The 21187-nt window shown below is 45.1% G+C and overlaps 1 protein-coding gene across 2 annotated transcripts in view; it reads right to left on the bottom strand.

The window, feature by feature from the left end:
* The window catches only part of IPO13 (importin 13), a 57415-nt gene continuing 36228 nt past the window's right edge, over positions 1-21187 (bottom strand). The window contains exons 5-20 of one of the 2 annotated variants that reach the window (XM_053249773.1): positions 20629-20795; positions 20253-20373; positions 18626-18773; positions 17964-18145; positions 17082-17108; positions 16472-16606; positions 15839-15982; positions 15208-15288; positions 13130-13267; positions 12670-12766; positions 11157-11209; positions 4482-4548; positions 4165-4223; positions 3686-3775; positions 3150-3331; positions 1-1816 (exon numbers count right to left, since the gene is read on the bottom strand). In XM_053249773.1, coding sequence (XP_053105748.1) covers positions 1717-1816; positions 3150-3331; positions 3686-3775; positions 4165-4223; positions 4482-4548; positions 11157-11209; positions 12670-12766; positions 13130-13267; positions 15208-15288; positions 15839-15982; positions 16472-16606; positions 17082-17108; positions 17964-18145; positions 18626-18773; positions 20253-20373; positions 20629-20795 — 1791 coding nt within the window. In that variant the 3' untranslated portion in view covers positions 1-1716. The remainder of the gene's footprint in view (positions 1817-3149; positions 3332-3685; positions 3776-4164; positions 4224-4481; positions 4549-11156; positions 11210-12669; positions 12767-13129; positions 13268-15207; positions 15289-15838; positions 15983-16471; positions 16607-17081; positions 17109-17963; positions 18146-18625; positions 18774-20252; positions 20374-20628; positions 20796-21187) is intronic. The other variant, XM_053249774.1, reaches the window with a different exon arrangement.

Genomic DNA, 21187 nt, shown 5'->3' with positions numbered 1-21187 from the left:
TATTCAGACCCACCAATCTTTTATTTCAAATATCCCTTAAACACTGATGAGTTCCAGGTCTGAACCTGGTACATTAAGCCCTATTCATAAGTGTGTGTACAATGCACACTTTTTGTAATTAATTACCACATAAGTTCAGTCATTTCCCTCCCGTCATATCGTTTGTTTGTTTGTTTAGTCACTTTATCTGGCATTTCAAAGGTCCAGTTTTCACATGACTGCATGACATGAGGCCAAATGATGGAGAGACTTTGGCCCACTCTTGCCAAGCTACAGTAACTGTTGTGGAATACAGTTTGGTACCTGTCTCTGGCAGATTTCTCATCTCCCTGGCAGGCACTGCTCCTTTGCCATCATACTAATACCATACACTGCTCAACACAACACACTGCATCTGCCCAATGCGATCTGGCTGAAATGTGGAGAGTTTGAGTCGGGGAGAGCCTAAGAAAGATGCTTGGTGCATGCCAGCAAGAAAGGAAATTGACATTTCTTGTAGGAGAGAGATCGACTGGAATTTCCAAAAGTACTACAGGAAGGAGTAAATTCTAGGGAAGACAGAGAAACTCTAGTGGGCACTGTCTAAGGAAAAGATGACTTTTGTCTGGCTTTGCTGAACGAGCCTGATACTGTAAACATCAGAAGTAACTCTCCTCCTTGGTACTGAGAGGAGTGTCCTTTACACAGCATCAGCAACTGGGGGAGCAGCAGCACTTGAATAGGTCAAAAACTTACCATGTGGAGTACTTCCCCTTATCAGGACACCAGCAGGTCTGCAGTGTATGCCAGTTCTTGGCCATTGACCTGGTGCCCTTATTTACTATGCAGCTTTGCTGCAACACCTGGAGTGTCCTATAGGAGGGCTAAGATACAGAAACTGTCAGAGAGGGGTAGTGTTGGTTTTTTGTAGTAAGCAACATGTTATTTTACATGTTCACCATAGTGGAAGTAGGAGGATATAAAATGGTGCAATGTTGCTTCTCAGCTGCCTTTGTGGCCCCCAAATTTATCACTAATCTACCCCTGATGCAACCATGCTGTAACTGACATTGAAGAGACTGCCACAGGACGGTAGTGATTATGTTGATTGTGTGTGAACTGGGGGCCGAAGCTGTTCTTGCCCTGCTTCTGATGCCTTGTTGGAGAATTTGGATTTTGGAATAATATAGCCCTACTTATTGCCCCAGCTGGTCTAGGGCAGATAGAACTAGAATCACCACAACCACCACTCTGTGGTGCCATAGCTTTAGCCCTCCCCTGCCCGTATCTTCCAAAAGCTATGCTTTCCTCCCCACCCCCCGCCAGGCCCACTCACCAATAACCACAGCTTAGAAATAGCCTTAATATAATTCAAGGCTGCAGGGCCTTCCACTTCAGTCAGACACAAGCTGCCTCATGCAAGGCAAGGGCAGACTCTTTAGGAACAGACAATACCACAGATGTGTCTACAGGAGTGTGCCGGGGGGGTGAGGGGCAGTAATTGCACCAATCCAGCAGGGATAAGGGACATCCTCAGCTCCAGTCTGCACGTCAAGTCCTTGCAGCCTGCTGCCTCTGAGCATGCAGTAGGGATGGAGAAACAGCCCATTCTTGAGAGGAGCAGCCTCAGCAGGTTAGTGGTTGAGCTATCGCCCTATGAGCTGGTTCAGTAGCAGTGTAGGGCAATGGCAGGTGGCCAGCAGATCTTTCATGCTCCAGTTTTTGCTACATGGTCCCTTAGTAGTCTGCTGTGTACTCGGTGCCATGCAGTCCCCGACACAGCAATGTGAACTCCTTTACCATCTCCTTCACACGTCGTTTATTCACACGCTCTCTGCTAATACAAGAGTAAGGACAGTGAAAAAGTGACACACAAGAATAGCAGGTTATAGATTGTGAGGGGAGTTATGGGTTAGGATATATATATATATCCTATATGGCAAGTAGCATCAAGGGGTCAGTGGTTCCTGCATACAAAGGGCCCCTCCCACTACCATGTCCATGAACATCCCAGTACCCAGAACCATTTACAGGAAGCATGCTCAAAGCAACTGCTACTCTGTTTTCTACTGTGATACCCTCTGTTGTGTATTGGACTTTTGTGTCCCTGTCCCCAAATGCTAATTGGTCAAAAATTCATCTTAGCTCCCCAGTGGCTGGTTTAATTCAGTACTTTTCCTTACAACATTTATACACTGATCTTTAACAAGTTCTCAGCAACAACAAAAAAGTGACAGCAAAAGAAGTGATCTTCTGTGCAGTGTTCCCTCTAAAGTGTGCATGTGTTCACACATTTTTAAAGTCCGCTCAATTAATTTTAGATCCTGTTCAGCTTGAATAAGAAAGATCCCAGTCTGAATGCATGTGTGCACACACTATCTTGATACTGCCACTCAGAACAAAACTCATTCTGCACACAGATGAAAAAGAAATGAGAGAGAACACTGCTTCTGTGGCCTTTGCTGCCAGCACAGGTAGGAAAGTAGCAGGAGGAGATATCTAGATTACAGAGAGGTGTGTTTGGCCTGTGGAAAGTTTGAGCTGGACTGAAAGGGCATTTAGAGAAGAGGAATTATACATACAAAGGATAAAAACAGGGATAGCAGACTCTCAGCTCCTCATATGAATTAACAGGTGCCTGGTTGATAGCATATCTTAAACAGGGAAACCCAAAGAATGCCATGAAACTTTTATCCTTGTAATGAGATGGCTAAGAAATGCCTTAGAAACTGTTCATATTTATTTTCTGTACAATTGTTTTCTGCTTATTTCTAGTTTATCTCCAACACATAGTACTTTCTTAAACTCTTCAATTTGTTTTAGCAAAATACATCTTTGTGTTTTCCTTTGTAGAATGTTGGGTAAACTAATTAGCTTTAAAATGTCTGGCTCTTATCAGACCAATGAGTCTGTAATATTTCTACCAGATCCCCAGGAGTGCTGAACTTGCTGATAGCTCTTTGCTGCAGGAGAATCTGGGCAGGCCTATCAAGAACCTGAGGAGCTGTCCACTGTGTAGAATGAATGGGGTTAGCATTTCTTGGGCCTATGGAAAGAGGTTTGCTTGTGCCAGTTTTTGGATGCAAAGAGAACATTCAAGAGTTGAGGAACTCCTTCATATCCCCCCACCCCACTCTGTCCCTGAGAAGAGGCACAAAGAGGAAACTCACCTGAGAATTTGCTGGCTAAAGATTTCCTTCTGTTCAGGGCTAACACGGGTTGATGGGAAACCATCCTGCTGCATCACTTCCTTGATCCAGATGCTCAAGTAACTGAAGCAATGCTTGTTTAGAACAAAGAGGATCTCGGCAAACTGTTCCATTGAATTGCGTGAGGCTTGGCCACCTATACCCTGTAAGGATGGAGCAAAATCCAATTAACACTAGACTGTCCTTCCAGCACACTACACCGCAGGAGGGCTTTAAATTTCAGAGCTAAGACTGCTTTTGCAGTCTGTACCAAGGGTCTCATTGAGGGCTTTAGTGTCTTCAGGAAAGCATCCAAGGTTGAAACCACATCAACATCTACTTCAGGAGAGAGCCCTACTGTACTTAAAGGATATTTTGGAGGGTATGTGCGCATAGAATCAGGCTGTAAGTCACCCCAAAACAGTTGAACAGCATTCATTTGTCAGCAATATATATTCCAACTCTCCCTTCTCATTGCCCAAAACCTTGCCTGAGAAGCCAGTGGTCCCACTCTTTACCTCAAGCACAGCCTGCAGCAGCATTTTGCCGTTCTCATGTACCACCTGTCCCACAGGTGGAATCTCCCCACAGCGTGGCAACAGTTCAGTCTGTAAGAAGAAATAATTGGTGAGGGAAATTGCTGAAAACAATCCTTCTGTCACTTGGCACAAGAATTCTTGTCTCAAGTGGAAGCCTTGCCTTTTCCTGTATGCATAACCCAACCAGAGCGGAAGCATGTCCCCTTCTTCTGAAAGACGCACAATAATCCTAGCTAGAGAAGAAGAGATAGCTCTAAGTGACAACTTATGCAGGAGAAGCCCCTGGGTGGAATTTGTGGGAGGCGCTCTCAGCCCCGTCCTGGGTGCTTCACTTTCCCCCAGCACTATTGCTCCCAACTGCTTCTGAGCCGCCTGCCCAAGCATAGCTCTGTCTGTACCATGAGCCAAAGGAAGCCCCATAATTAGAAGTTAAGATCTATCAAAAGCAAAACACTCACAAAAAAGCCACAGGCGGATTTGGCAGTTGGTGTTTCAGGGAACTTCAAGGAGATCACACCTAGAAGGAAAGCAACCCAGGTCAGGCCTCAGCTCAACTTACGGCTTTCCACATTGACAGAGAAGACAGGCATCTCTCTGTCCCTGTAACATGGAGCTTTAGCTTGTTCAATTTGGGAGATGTTTCCACATCACAAATACAGGCCTTTACTCCATTTTTCACATTCATATGAACATTTAAGGGGCATAACCCCATTTGGCTAGACCTGTCTGCCAATCACTGCAAGGGAGTTCAGTTTTATAGGGCCTGCCTACTCACCACAGTGGAACACTGCTTTGACATCCAGGCTGCTACACAGGAACAAGTCAGGTTTCCGTTTGAGCGCCTGCAAGGTACACACACATACACAGAGAATAAACACAGCTCTTGCAAGCAAGTGCTACAGAGCAGCTCCCTGGCCAAGGCCCACATGTGCACTTTACCTGGCCATCAGCCATGGTGCACCATAAGCCAGATAGGGAAAGGATATAATCTGGGCACTTCTGAAGTCAAAGGCATCTGGGACCCCAGGTTACTAGGAGCCTATGAAGAAATCTGTAATTGAAGCATTTCCTAGACACAAAATTTCTACAATTCCCACTTTGCTGCTGCTACTGCTACAAATATTTATATACCGCTTTTCAACAAAAGTTTCCAAAGCAGTTTATACGAAGAAATAAATAAAGATAGATCCCTGTCCCCAAAGGGCTCACAATCTAAAAATACACACAAGACAGGCACCAGCAATGGTCACTGGAGGGGCACTGTGCTGGGGTGGTGGTGATAGGGCCAGTTGCTCTCCCCCTGCTAAATTAAGAGAATCACCATTATTAGAAGGTGCCAATTTGCCCAGCTAGTAGGGGCATTTTGCTAAGAATAAGGATATACACAAGTGTGGGAATTCAATTCTAGCCCAACAGGAAAGGGTATCAGACCACTTTCAGAATCTTCACTGAGACAAAGACCTGAAGGTTGGTTTTACCTGTGAGTTTTACATAACATTGCTTCCTAGCAGCATATTTCAGCACCACAGACAGCATGTGCAGGCAAGAATGCTACAGGCCTGAGATTTCAGCACCATGGACAGCATCCCTCATTGTGTTCCCATTCCTGAAAGAAAGGGGCGTCTACTCCACTGTGGCATTCCCAAACATGAAGTTAGTTCATTAGTATGCAGAACCCTAACTTCTACCCCGCTGAACCAAGCAAAGGATGTGTTCTATTACAGAAACATCAACACCAAAGATGGTAGATGTCTTGTTTGCAATGGACCTTCATGTCACTCACAACTTCAAACAGGGCTATTGGTCGAGATACCCATCTTCCCAGTTCTCATTTTCCTCACCCTTATTGTCCACTCATTCCTCATCCAAAGGCAAAGACAGAAGGAACAAAATTATGCCCCTCTCCAACATGCCACAGTAAACAAGGATTAGGACTTGAGCAACAGTCTAGCTGAACTTTAAACGAATATGTGCTGCAGCTTATTTCTGCCTGAGATTTGACAGACAGCATTTTTACAGAGTTCCTAACATCTATGATTTGCAAAAGCGACTCCTAAAAGTGTCACTGAACTCTCCAAAGTTAGTATTTTTTTTCTGTCACCCTACTAGAAAGGGTTTTGCTTGTCTGCTGTCCTCCAAGTGCATTCTTTTCCATGTAAGGATTGCAGGAGGCTGTGTTGATCCATTAGTGCTGGAGACTGAGCTGGTTTTTACAATTTTTTAAAAAGGGAAGAGGAGAGAATAGCCATCATTTATTTGTCTTAGGAGCCCTTCATGCAACTGAAAAGTCTTTTTTGCAGCTAGCATAGTTTAATCTAATTAAGCCTGTATCACACCTCCTGCACTCCATCTGAATGAAGACACACACACACACACACACACACACACACACACACACACACAGGCCTTAGGCTTTTCCATTATGCCCAGTTTTCTCTTTCTTTCCACCCCTGTCATCCCCTCTTTGCTGTTTAAAATCCATCCTGAAAGAGTTCTGGAGAACTCAAATGCTTGCTCCCAACTTTATGACATTTTAGTTGGTCCTAATAAAGGTATTGCCCTACTGTAATCCTTTACATCTATGTGTACTTTGTTTTCATTTTCTTTACATTTCATAGTGAACTAAGTGGCAAACAGATTTGCCCAGTACAGTTGCCTTTTTGTGTCATACAGTATGATAAAAAGGGATATAGAGGGTTAGAGCCAGTGTGGTGTAGTGATTAGAGTACTGGACTAGGACTGGGGAGACCCAGGTTCAAATTCTCAACCTAACCTACTTCACAGGGTTGTTGTGAGGAGAAACTTTACTATGTACACCGCTCTGGGCTGCTTGGAGGAAGAGCGGAATATAAATGCAAATAAAATAAAATAAAATAAAATCTATCAGACATCTGCCCCACGTATCTTTGTATCCTGTTAAATCTTCCTGAAAACATTTAGCTGTATTCAGGTCAATGCAGGCAGAACCATGCAAAATTAATTTCCTGGATGTTTTCAGCAGGTAGATTTCAGCTAGGCTATTAGTGATGTTAAAGGAAACTGATGGCTCCCCATAATTTAAAGTTAGCCCTATGCCTTCCTCAAGAACTGCCATTGTTTCAAATCAGTCATATGACACTATGCCAAAGCTAGGATCTTTAAATGCACATTTTAAATTTTCCTCTGAACACCTAAGGCCTAAGAACTCGGGTATGGCTAAAAATCTTGACATTTTAAATGATTAGAATTTGTTTAATAATAGAATTTATTTACTTATTCTCCCCAAAGTATTCACACTACAAAACACCCAGTATCATGAAAACTGAATCCAAGATAGAGGAGGATCCAGGTGAGATTCAATAGGTACCCAATGAGTTGCCTATCTTAATCCAGTCCAGGACTTACTTAGAATTTGGAACCACACTACCTTAAGGAGCACCCCATCCCACCCACCCCCACCCCCGCTCATCAGATCACCTAATGAATCTGTGCTCTGAGTACTTCAGGCATCAGTTACTAGGTTGGTGTTCAGAAGAACAGGGCTCTCAATGGTGGCACTTTTCTTTTGGAATTCCCTCCCTAGAGAGATCTGCAAGGCTCCATTGGTATCATTTAGATGCATAGGATTTTAGCTCCTAGACTACTGTGATGAATTTTTTAGTTTCAAGCATTAGCAGTGTTTTAGAAAGAATTTTATTATATCTTATTCTAAGCGAAAGTCATTTTGTGGATCTGCCAGAACAAGACAAATGGGCTAAAGAGCAACACGGATCTTAGCATCTAATTACATTGAGCATAGGGGACTGATGCCTTAGAAGCCATTTTGCTCTATCGCAGGAGAACGTGCAAAAGTGTCAATGATCACATGGTCATGTCAGCAGCCTGTCAGCATGCTGAGTGAACAGCAGGATCTTTCATAACCTGCTCTGCTAGGGAGGCAGCATGGGCACCATCTGGTGAATGCTGACATTTTGGCCAGGGTTGACACTCTTTAGCCAAGATGCAGGCATCTGATGTGAATTAACTAGTTTGGCATCTTCAAGGGCAAAGTCAAAGCCATGATGCAGGCCCAATCACAACTGTTCTACACATATCCTTAAGTGATTTCTTCAAGGACTTCGACAGCTTCTTGGTCTTTGGGGAATAACCTCTTTTATTAGAATAATTTTGGAAAGAGATTCTCTCAGCAAGGAGGGCTGGGACCAATATTCAGAAGTGAACTCCTGTCCTGCAGAGTTGTTCATGACTCTAAAAAAAAACACAGACTGAACTCTAGAGTGAGGAGTCACATGCAATGGAATATTGCAAGCTGGGTCAGCCAGCAAGAGGGCAGCTAGAATAACTTTATGCAAGCAGTTCTGCTGAGGAACCCTTCTTTCTCTTAGGACAGACAATCCAGACTGAAATGGTGCTACATTTGTGAAAGCCAGGCTGTAGAGGCTAGGCTCTGAAAAGAACTAGGCCCTTTGAGACATTAATGGGACATGTCTTTTGAGAAAGATTGGTTGAAACAGAAGAGTCCAATATATCATGTACTACATAAGGTCATGGGAGACAATCTGAAAAAACGAAAATGTTCCAACTTGCTTCCAAATCAATTTTTACATGGCCTCCAGTCAGGTACAACACAGATGTGTAGACAGAGATGCTGGAAAGCTGTCAGCTGGATCTGAAAATTAGGGTTTTGTGTAAAATGGCCACAACGTAGGTGGCAGAGCAGAAGCAAGATCCAAAATTTCTTTCTGCAAATTTGTTAGCAAATATTTTCTGAAGATATGACTGTTCAGCAAATATTTTTATTAACATCACTATACTGGTGCAATCTTTTCCTTCACCAGCCTTTTGAAAGGGGGTGGGTGAAGAAGCAATGGGACATAGATAGATGGATTGGAATGAGTGAGAATGATGATTAGGGGCCCCAAAGTATAGGATGCACTGACTCTAGGCTATTACCTTTTATATCACTGAAATATAGGGTGAAAGAAGCCAGTGGACATTAATATGCAGCCACAAGCGGTTAAATCAGACAATACCTAGACACTTTCTAACATGAGCTTCTCACCTATTGTACAGGACTAGAGAACGAAAGTTATTTAACCAAAGGGCAAACAAATGCGAAAGTCAAAATGACAATATAAAGAGGTATTAACATGATCATTTTGAGTTTACTGAAATACCACCCCTTCAATTTCTAGTCTGGGCCTAGTTAAAAGATAACCACTATCCCAGAAACAATTCCAATCTTTGCCTCCTCAAAAACCATGTAAGCTGCAGATTAGGCCTCAGATTCTTCAGCCTCTTGTTTCGGCTCCTGGTTTGTTTCTGGGCACAATCCAAAGTGTGGCTAATTATCTTAAAAGCTCTACACATTTTAGGCCTACTGCAGCCTCCTATATGACCCTCCTTGATCATCAAGATCTTCAGCAAAGGCTTTATTTCCTGTCCTGCTGCCATTGGAGGCACAGCTGGCAGTAACACAACCACAACTGCTTCAAGTAGCAGTAGCCAGATTATGTAATCCCCACCGCCACCCCTGGCAGCTTGCATGGCTCCCACACTGCAGATCTTTGTAATGGGTCATTGAGATTTTGTTTAGAAATTTGGCCTAACTTGAACTGGTTTTTAGCTGACTGGTTATTTACTGTTGTGGCTGCTGATGTTATTGTTTTCTTCATTATGTTTTATTAATTGATGTAGTTTTTATTGTTTCCTTGCTTTAAACTGTATGATGCTCTGAAGACTGAATGGAGATGTGTCAAACATTTAAAATAAGCAAAAGGTGCTTCTTGCTTTGTGGCAGAAACTCTGGCTAGATGTAGGCAGCTAGAGGAACAGGCTTCCTGAGCTGCTCCTGTCTAGCTGCAGAGTTTGAGCTGCTGTAGCACCCTCAGCTGGATGTATCTGATTGATTAAGCAGGCTTCTTTTGGTTCTTCCCTGCCTCACCCCGCTCCTCACAGCCTTAGCTAACTGGATCCCACCCCCAACCCAAGGCTTTTCTCACAACACTGTTTTCTCTTCAGTCTCCTAGTCTGTCTCCCTGCAACCCTCTTCAGGGACAAGATTCCTTCAGTTCTCCCCTGAGAACATGGATCCACCCCATGACTACACCTACAGAGTTAAATAGTGAAATCAAATGCAACTGTCATTAGTATATATCACTACCTTAGACAGACAGCAAAAAAGTATTTAAAAGGTGATTTAAAAGAGCTGAAGTGTGCAGAAGTTTGGAGCAGCACACAGGCTAATGTTCAACTCATGCAACGGAATATTTTCCACCAGTTCCCGCTCCTTCAGTTGCCCCTGAATATACACCCTTAACATTCCCCCCAACCCTCAGGGATGTATCTAGGAGGGGGCAAGAGGAAGGGGATAGTAAAAAGTAATTCCTCCCCCTGCACAAGTGGAACATTAATCTGGATGTTGTCCACTGAACTTTAAACATTTTCTGAAATGTTCTTTCAACTGTACAGAAGAGGAGTGAGAGAGAGACATTTATTATTGCTTCCCAGGTTTGCAAACTGCGTGAATTACCACAAGAGGGAGCTAAGTGCTCAGACACTGTCCACATCACAGTATGCAGAAACATCATTAGGCAACAATAAGTCAGGGCCAACTAGAAAGCATCTTGCTAAATCAGAAGAGTGGCTGGTACCAAAGATTCTTCATCCCTTCCAGTTCCATCAGTTCATAGAACTGCAGCTTATTTTCAGTTTAGAGATTGCTTGTCTAAATCCACTGGGGGTTTATCTTTTGCTTTCTCCAGAGACTGACATCCACCAGCTGTTGTACAGCTTGTATTCCACCATTACTGCTCTGTGTATGACATCATTATAGGTATTAAAGACCTATAATGCCTGAAAGAGTTACAGCCTGAAAGAAACCAGAGCTGGGAAGCCTTTGGCAGGAATGCTGAAGGACAGAGTGCAAAAAGGTGCTGAACTTCAGAACAAACAGGGAGACAAGCCAAGACTCAGCCATTTCAACCCTCCTCTTACTCCATTAGATCAGCTGCCTTCACAGGTCTTAAGTAACCTACCAAGTTACTGAATACATCACTCCCACCCAGTGTTCAGAGACTATTAATTTGTCCAGATTCAAAGCTTAAAGAGTCACTGCAATCAAATACAAACACATCAGGATGACTGGAATGCTACAGTTCTTGAATCACATTTGTCATTTTGCAGCAGGCTCCTCACGTGCTAGGTCACAGCACATGATCTGAAGACAAATCCAGCCTATATGCCTTGTTGCATCACCTGGTACTACCCTTCGGGGAGAGGAAGGGGCAAACTCACACCTATGAAAAGGAGAATGTTTTGTTTTCAACTTCCACGGAAACAGATGGAGAAACTCGATATTCAACTAAAAGGAAAAAACGTTGTCAACAGAAAGCTAAAAATAGGTTTAAATTGAATTAAAAAAGAGAAAGAGAGAGAACAGAAAGTGAATGAATAAGAAACTAAAACACACCTGTGCCAGGAGTTGCATAAATGAATCAACAATATCAGGATGATCCCTGGGCCCTAAAAATATAATAAAGATGTAACTGAAGAGAAAAATCATACAAACAGCAACTCAACATCATATAGTTATGTGATACAGAAAGAATTTACAAGTGAAAACAGGAGTAAGGGGGAAGGGAGGGTGCATGGGGGGTTGAAGAGGGCAGGCACATGAGCAGCTTGAAGCAAGTTAAAGAAACAAAACATACAAAAATCATGGAGCTTGGAAACCCAAGAACAGAAAGAAAGTGCAAAGGAATAGGCCTGTTGCCCAGAGCCCCCCCCCGCCAAGCCCCAAGGACAGGAAGGGGGAGCTCATTGCACCCTAGCAGGGAAGAGAAGAGAAATCAGAGCTAACAGGACACCACCTTCATAAGGAGGGCAGCACAACTGCACTGGAGACATGGATGTCCTCACCATAAAAACACTTGGTCCTGAAAGGAAACTCCAGAGGCAGACAACAAATCCAGTATTGATGCAGAGTGGGCACAAAAATCTTAAACTTTTTTGGGAAACCCACTGGGCAGTCCCAAGACAATGCATTCCTTTCACCCATGTCCAGATGCCTGGCTGGTTGGGAAGTACCCAACTTCTTGGCATTTTGTTTGCAGGGGGTTAGGGAGAAGGCCAGCATGGTTGCAAGTACCATACTTCCTTCAGCAGTCACTGAATCAGGCACTGCAAGACTCCTCGGCACTAAGCTATGCCTGACACAGCCAGGCAGGAGCAGGGAAGTGCTCCAAGCACTAGTGGCTCCCCAGCAATTATACATTCACACACACCTGGAGAAGGGAGCAGACACCCTACCACTTGTGCTACAACATTATTGACTGGAGCTGTACACAAACTTCAAGCTCGTCCCCTCAACTGGAACCAACATGTCAGCATGGCAGTTCCATGGCAGCAAAGGCAAGCACAACACACTCAGCAGAGCTGCAGGAGGAATCCTTTGAGCATGAGAACAGGGGAGACACAATATAGAACTCCCAGGACAAATCCTTTACTTGGGTCACAAAAAGAGGCTCATAGAGATGGGCAACTCCACAGAGCCAGAGGGGTAAAGCTAAATGATGTAGCAACATAGTTCTTAACAAGTCTTGCTTCCTTTTGGAAGCCAAGCATTAAGTGAAGGAGACTTCTCACTCCACCTCCCTTCAGGACTCTAAACTGAAATAGTTGGGCAAAGGAGGGCCATGTTGCAGGGGCAGGGGGAGAAAAGACACGATAGCACGAATGCCCGCTCAGGCACTAATGTCTAGGGAGGAGCATGCCAGACAGTCCACCACAGCAAAAGCTTCTAGCTCATCAATAACCCAACTGGTACTTAAGTTGAAGGCCTTTGAAACAGAACAGGGCACTGCCACAATGAGAGGAAAGGGTTTCTGCCCATCTGCAGACACCCTACAAGCCAAACAGCTGAGATCAGGAAGAGTGATTCCCAATGTGGCACCCCACAAGTGAGGGTGCCCAAGCAGACATACCTTGCTGAAAGAGTGTTAGTGTAACGGATGTGACGAGCAGAAACAGCGCCTTGATGGGTGGGAAGTGGGCAGGTTCATGGGCAAAGATGTGAACCAGCTGGAGAGACAAGAGACAAGGAAGACTCAAGCTATGAGTAGTCTGTACACCCCATAATATCCTGCATACCTAGTCCCTAAACCCATTGTGTACAATTACTGATGCTCAGGTTAACTAGTTCTCTGCTCAGAAACAAACTTATATTCCTATATCACAAAGAAAGCAAGAGCACAGCTAATCCATGGACACTGTTCACACTCCTGTATGCATGAGGATAGGGGAGAGAAGGGAACACATCTTAAGCAATACCTGTGCTGGGAGTAAGTGGAAGAGGCAAGCCAAGACTATTAGGTGGCTGAGAATTGCCCAGTGGACAGCAGGCTCCATTCTAAAGGAGCATCTGCCTGGAATCCTTGTGCTTACCTGCCGGGTGAGGTCGATAGCAGATGCCTGGGGAATGGTGCTGTACATCTGGCCCAGCATCTCACACAGTTGAGGCACCATGGGTGCAAAGTCATCCAGCAGGGTCTTCACAGACTTCTCAAAGATGGAGCACACAGACTGTGGGGACAGGAGGTGCCAACTAAATAGCAGATCTTTAGATAAGGGACAGTTATTTATTTTGTATCCCAACCTTCCTCTATGGAGTTCAGGGCAAGAAAAAATGTTCCATTGTCCTTTTATTCTCACAACTGCTTTGTGATGTAGGTTAGGCTGGGTGCATGCAACTGGCCAAAGGTCACCTGGCGAACTTCATGGTTTAGTGGTGATTTTAACCCAAGTTATCCCAGTCTAAGGATAACACTTTTGCTTCTACATCATTCTGACTCCTGATGCAAGACCACCTAAACTCCAGTGATTGGTCTTGCCATGACTTTATTGCTTTAGACTGCTGGGCAGGATCCAGAAGAAGTTAGTCATCACTAAGTTCAATTGAAATTCGTGAGACTTAAGTTAGCTATGATTAATTTGTCTTTTTAAAAAAATGGTACTTGGTCATGAATAATTTAGTTTGGATTCTGCCCAGTATTATTTTTATGGACAGAACTCTAATGGGATACCTTAAGATCCCCATATTTTAGACTGAAGTTGTGATATTTCTTCAACACTCATGGTTGTAGGCAGACCCACCACACCCAAAATCAGTTGCAAATGAAAAAACATACTTGGTGGAACATCAGGACTCTGATCCCAGTGTGCACCAAGCTGGCTTTTCCAGGCAGCTGCTTGTACATGCTCATTTCTATGGGGCATGTACCTACATATCCCAACCGCCAAGCCTATTGGCTCATGCCCCTCTGCTGTCAGCTTGACACTTGCCCTTTTGCCCACATAGTCTATAGATTTCTGCCTCCATCATGCAAGTTCCCATCTAATCAACATTCCTTAGAAACAAAAAGTACTTCACTCCAGTTATGCCAAAATAAGTGAGGGCAGGTGGGCAGCAGTGTTCCACCTACCTTTGCCCTGAGACAATCTTCTGCTGAGTCTTCGGTGTACCATTGTATGCCCAGACGATCCATACTGCTCCATGCAGCGCAGATCAATGGAGGCCAGGACTCGTTCTCCTGGCTTCCACATATCCCATAACACACCATGCGACAGGTGCTCTAGGCGCCTGTCTCTGTGTGCACTCGGGCTGCAAGCAGCCCAAGAGCACACATGATCTCAGTGCTGGGGGTAAAGGCCAGTGACGGTGGCCTTTACCCAGGGTAAAGGTCGGGGTACAAAGCTGGGTCAGGTGGGTGGGCAGTGCTGGGATCCATGCTGATCCTAGAGCTTCACACACACAGCCTAACCCAGGCTGGGCTGCCCCAGCCTGGGTTAGGCTGCATGTGTGAATACCCTTATATTTAGAAAACCTCCACATCATTTATTCTGCTTGTACAAATCTATGTAAACTGGCTTATGCAGTTGCAGGATTTGGATTTGGAAAGCAAGATACCGAACCAAGCATTTCAGGGCCACCCTGGCAACTTCTCATTCAAGCACCACATATAAAACCAAGCAGTTCTGTTGCTGTATAGATGACAACTCTGACAGGTGAGAATTCAACCTGAGGTATGGAACGGAAGGGAGAAGTCATCCAAAATAGTTCACTTCAATGCTGCCTACTAGGCTCAGAACACAAGTCTTACAGGTTATCTGAGCAAGAAGGCACAGGAAGCTGGGCAATCTCTAGCTAGTTAAGAGGAGCCAGAGCAGATCTAGAGCTAGGGGACATACTAGCATGGCCTGGAGTGGGTGGAACCCAGCAACACATTCAACACCTACCCCAGGCTCAGATGTCTTAGCAGAACCAGCAAGGCTCCAGGTTTCCTCCTCTGGCATAGAAATGGATTTTCCCCCAGCATATGTTTGTTCTTAGGCAGAAGGTCTTGGAGTTGGCAGGAACCCTTGAGGCCAGAGCAGCAGGTTCAGCCAATGAGCTGCCTTTGCTACCTGGGCCATGTGGTGCTATGTGTTCTTGGGTTTTGGTTTCCTACTGGGGGAAGCATTACCTCCACAACCTGGGCATCATTCAGCCACTTGCTGAGCACTTTCTGGATGAGCTGGAAGACTTGCTGTAGCACCACCACTACCTGCAGGTGAAGAAGGAGCAGAGGAGATTATTCTGGAGCAAAGCTGTCCAACCCCAGCCTTGGCAAGAGAAGGCTCATGACCATTTAGATCCAGGGATGTAAAGAAGATTAGAGCCCTGGCTAGAGACCAGAAGCTAACCTACAGCCTTTATCTCAGACTGGTCTGCAAATATTTTTTTTTAAATCACTTTGCCAGATGTGCAGCGGCCCTCCCACTCCCTATTTTAAAAATGGCGGAATAACCCCTCACCAAGACACAAGGGAAAAAGTTTATACTTCTCTTTGAAAGGACTTTCTGGGCTCTCTTCACTCAGTAGTCACAAAGGGTTCATGATATGGAGTTGTGGTTGTTATATTGGGGCTCATCCAAAGATTCAAGGGAATACAAATACAGTATAATGCTATGAACCAACAGTTTCTCATCCCTTAAAAGCATCCTATGCTAGTCTCCTCAAAATACTTAGAAGAGCACTATGCAACAGAGAAGATGAGCAGTCATCTGACTGCAGAGTTTGTGCAATAAGGGATATAAGAGATACTTAACACCCACTGGATTGGGGCCTTGAGGCACTGGCAGCTTCTTGACTTCAGCGCTCTCATGATCATCATCATGGTGGCTGATGTCCAGCGTGGTGAAGAGATTGGAGAGTAGGCCCAGGATATGGATGATGGCCAGCTTATTAGAGGGGTTAGGCTGCAAGATAAGATAACACTGCAGGTCACACTGGGGCCAAGATATTGGCCACTAGCAACACAGTCACATGCTCACGTAGTCCTTTTATTACCATAAGAAAAGGAGACAGCTCTATGGCCAGAGGAGATGCAACTCACAGCCTGTCCCAAGTCCAGTAGGGGGAAGTCCTAATGCAAAGCACAAGGCTTCCCTCAAATGCTCCAGCAGCACAAATGGACAATGGAGCTATAAAGAAGAGTTTGGTGCCCAATATTCCATCATCACTCGGTTCTTAGTTCCAGCAACCAAGTTGCAACCAAGTTGCAGAAACACCAGGGGTAGTGGGGAGAGCAGAAACTGAAGGACTATGAGAAGGTCTACAATGCCAGATAGGTATGGCCAAGGAGTAGGCATAGCTTGTAACTGAGAAGCACAGCACCTTGTACGAAGTAGGCCTCGTCCTGCCCTAGCAAAAAAGTTAGCTGTCACCAGGCAAGTGATAGCGCTCACCGTCTCATCAGCCAACTTCTCCAGCTGCTGGATGTAAGGAGTGATGAGCGAGTGCAGGTTCTTCAAGATCTCCTCCACTTGGAGAGCAGATAGCAAGAAGCCCAGAGCTTGCATCAGCCACATGCACTGGCTTGTCTGGGGCACAGAATGACATCAACAACATTCTCAGTTCACTGACTGTCCTCAATAATATTATGTTTATATGCTAATTTTTCAAGGGTAGCTTATTCTCCCACCAATGCCCTTAATCAATCCCAGGACTTCAATCTGAGCCAGGCCTTCTGAGTGCTCAGTCCAGGAACAGGTTTTTAATGTCAGAGCTTAGCAACAGAGTGACCAATGTCCACGTTCTGACACACAGGTGAGTATAATAAAGACTAGTTCATACACCTTCTAGGGAACAGAGGGAAAGTCACAATCACTGCTTCTATCTAAACTCTGAATGTTGAATCCTTAAGCTCTCTCTGTGGGAACTGGACACTCAATTTTATCAGCCTTTCTAGTTCTCCTCTCATTTATTGTAATGCTCAGTTCTGCTGAAAGACATAGCCTGGTAGATATCCATGCTTCATCATTCCAGCAAGTGCAAGAAATGGGGTAAGAATCTTACCTTGTGTATCTGCTTCATTAGCACATCCTACAGTGGGAAAAAGATGAGAAAGAATGAATGCTCTCCATATGAGTAGGAATTACTTACAGCAGTGGCCCAGCCACGACATCAGCCAACAATCCAGGAGCGGGGGCGGCGGGATGTGTCTGTGTGGTAAGCATGGGGCTGGGACCAGATGGTGGAGATAGAAGCAGCTGGTGGCAGGGCAGGAAATGGACTGGCAAAGTATTCAGCACAGCACTCCTTTCTCTCCCATCTCCAATGAAAAAATGGTCCCCTTGGGGCAAGGGGGCTTCATTATTAATGGCTGGTTATTTTAGTTGCCACGTGCCCCCAAGTTGTATTATGCCAGTAGCAAGGGTCAAATCTCTGCTCCACTACTACAAGCATTACTTTCCCTTTTTCAGTAGAACACTCCACAGATTGCATTCGCATGCGGGCCAAGCCCCACTCTGACCAGATTCCCAGTGCAAGAATTGCTCAAGAACCTCCACATTCCTAAGTGTTGGTATAAGTAAGCAGACATCACAATACTCTTAGATTCAAGTTATCCTGACTGAATCCACCCTTCAGAAACTGGCAGGTCTGCAAAGTATAAGAGCTCTACGCTATTGAAATCTCATTCCACAGACGTACTCTCAGCTCCCTAGAATATTTCTATTGCTCTGAACCCCTGTAAAACCATCACTCCTGTATATACACCTCAACAGTAGTCAGTGGCTAGCATCCTGACTAAATCTACTAGAGGAAGTCCTACTGAAATGCCGTACAGTAGTCCTTTAGACTACTCCCTGCTATCGAGAAATGTCAAGATGGCAGCCAGTAGCTTTAAAACTTATGTTTTCACAGGCCCAAGGGTCCTCAGACCTTTCTATCAGTTACCTGGGAAACAGCAACAATGTTGGCAGCATATGGAGGCAAGTCATACTTGCATTCACGGCAGATTTTCTTAAGGGTGGAGACACTGGAGATTGAAAGCTCAGGATTGCCCAGAGCCTGTAGCACCAGGGGCAGCACATTGTTGATCATGACGGGATGGTCAGCCAGCCACTCTGAGAGGGCTCCTAGGCAGCAGACAGAGTCAAACGTCAGGGCTGCCCCACTTGCTTCAGCAAACACTACCAGTACAGGCCATTCAAAACAGAGGAAACCCTTTCCCTGCCCCAACAGCTGTGCATAAACAACTCACACATATTCTTATTCACTAAACACTGGGGATCAGCAAATACTCCATAAGTAGAGGGAGTCCATCACTAATGTTATGAGAACTGGATAGACTTGGGTCTTCTGGGGCCACCTCCCTTCTCCCTATGCAAAGTCTTCTCACCACTGTTCCCTCTAAGGCGTGTGCACATGCACACGCTCACACTTTTTTTTTTTTAAATGCCCACTCGGTTAATTTTAGATCCCACTCAGATTGAATCAGGAAGGTCCCACTCTAAATGCATATGCGCACACATTGCCTTGATACTGCCACCCAAAACAAAACTCATTCCACACACAGATGGGGGTGGGGGGTGGGGAGAGAGAACACTGCTTCTCACCTATGGTGAACATAACCGTATCTGCAAGCTGCACATTGCTGATGCTGATGTGAGGGATGAGCCCGATGAGGCCAGGCACAACGTCTGAGTAGTTTACATCTATGGTCTCTGCGATGGACTGGAATCCATAAAGCAAAGCTTCTGTATGCTGCCGGAGAGAAAGATTTGTCCCTTGAGCCTGTGGTCTACTTCTAATGGCCCAGAGGTGGGTAATGTGGAGCAAACTAAGATTTAGACAGGGCAATTCAAACTCTACTGTGTAAGAAGGAAGGGGAGAGAGACAGAGACAGACAGGAGAGAGAGTGAGCACAGAACAGCCCCTACTTTAGACTCCATTCTGGGAAAGGAGATGCTGAGCCAGCTCCTATTGAAAAGTGTGCCCTGTCGCATTTTGTTGTTTTCCTACAGTTAATACCACAGATATCAATCATTTCACCAACAAGTTCCTTTACAGGGGCCTCCTATCCTAACAAGCAGATCCTACAGGTCAAGGCACACTATTCTCCAGTAACTCATAACATTTGCTGTCTTTGTGCAGTGCAACTCTAGTTTGCCATCCTGGATAGTGCTTAGCTGTATAATACACAGCATAGTCTCCTCCCACCCACCACGACGGTCCTGTCTGGGGGAGGGAAGGAGACAGACACACTGCAGACATCCTGCCTCTGACTCAGAGCCACGCTACCCAGCTCTGGACTACAGAGGTTTTGGCTCCAGCGTGGTGTTGGCATAACTGCTGCTGCATCAAGGTTCCCAGCGAGCTTGACTGTAAATCATGGCCCAGGCTTGGCTGTCAACAGTGATGAACGAGGAGCCCCTGCGGTCACTGGTGCTTGACACCCATCACTGTTTGCTGTGCCAGCAGCAAGCCAACAACATGCCAAGGTGAGCAGATACATGCTGATTAGCTGCCTTACAGGGACCCCTGGCCCAGCATCATCTCTGTCATGGCACAGTAGACATATCTAAGCATCTATTCAAATACGAAGGGAGAGATGTCTACGGAACAGAGGAAGTGGGACAATTCCATTCCTCAGTCTTCCCCACATCTTGGGCCTACAACTCCCCATAACTCAAACTCTAACTAGCAATGAGCTCCCACAGCGCAAAGGTTTTCTCAACATCCCCCACTCAGACCAAAGCGGGAGGTCAACTGCTGCTGTCACTTGACAAAGCATATATTTGTAGATCCTACAACTCTCCTCTCAGACATTTCCCCCAGAATTTGGTTTCTGCTACCTGGAACACACACACCAGAACACCAGGCAAATGACAAGCTGAGGCTCCAGTGCAGACCTCCAGTCCCTGCTTTACAGGTTGCCAACTTGGATGCATGCTATGAAGAGATGACCAGATTTCATACCTCATCACTACTTCTAAAAACTTTTCAGACTAATGTGACATAATTGTCCTTCCACACATTACTCAGATTTAAACAGTTGTCTCCTCCAATTAAGATTCTCTGTACTCATTCCACCCCAACACCTCTCTCCTGCAGTTCTCCCTGTCAAGTCCTAGCCACCACTTTTCCAGTCATTTCTGCAACATCTTTAGTCATTCTGTTTGTTGCCTCTCCATGAAGGCAGTTAGTACCAAGTTTCATTCAAGGGTGGGGCTCTCCACTCACCTGCCATGAGGATGGCTGCTCTGTGTTGGTCAGGAGGCGGCCCAACTTGTCATATAAGCTGCTAAGCAGCTCTGCTCCAAGCATTTCATATACATACATCAAGGTGTCAGAGATGTCCACTCTGAAGAATGGAGAGAGAAAAAAGAAAACTGTTACAGATCACCCCCTACCCTTCCAAACTACAGCTGCACAGAAACTGCTGGTAGTTACAGCCTCTAGACAACCTAGGACAAGTCCATTCTTTTCGCCCATGGATGATACCCTTTCAAGAACATTACAAACAAGGCTTTTCGCATGATCGATTTTGCCTTCTGCAAATCACAAGCGGTGTGCAGCACTTTTGTGTTATGTGATAGTGTCTGACAAAAGGTTGTACCGGTATATGCGAAACTGTTCCTTTTCATCAGAGGACCAGCAGCTATATTCTTCATCAGATGGAAACTGTGCTTTGTGCAGGAGCACATCCACCAACTGGAAGTAGACAGGCCGATATATCTGCTGATACATGGCCTGCTTTTCTGAATCAAATGAAAGGATGTCATCCTGCAAAGAAAGGGATTGTTTCTCAGGCAGAGGTCAAGGAAAAAGAGTCAGCCCTGTATTCCAGGTCTCATATTAGTGAGACATGATCAATCTCCCAACATTTGATGTGGTCAAAAGGAAAAATCTCTTACTTCAGTTTTCTACATGCGGAAATCAGAATTTACATGCTAGAGTCAAGCTACTTCTCTGAAGCCTTCTGGACTGTTTTATGCATTCCAACTAGTCTACAGTACCAAGATACATCAAGATTTCCCGCCCATCATTCCCACCTCCAAGACTCCTCCAGTTTCTGGACCCAAACTGGCCACAAGAGGGCCAAAGACTTCCCCTACAACAAGTTAGCAATTCAGTTTATCTGTGTTCTCAGCACCAAGCTGAGCAGAATTCCTTCA

The sequence above is a fragment of the Hemicordylus capensis genome, chromosome 4 (genome assembly GCF_027244095.1).
Source record: "Hemicordylus capensis ecotype Gifberg chromosome 4, rHemCap1.1.pri, whole genome shotgun sequence".
Classification (NCBI taxonomy): Eukaryota; Metazoa; Chordata; class Lepidosauria; order Squamata; family Cordylidae; genus Hemicordylus; species Hemicordylus capensis.
The sequence above is the reverse complement of the archived record's forward strand: the minus strand, read 5'-3'. Positions and strand labels throughout refer to the sequence as shown.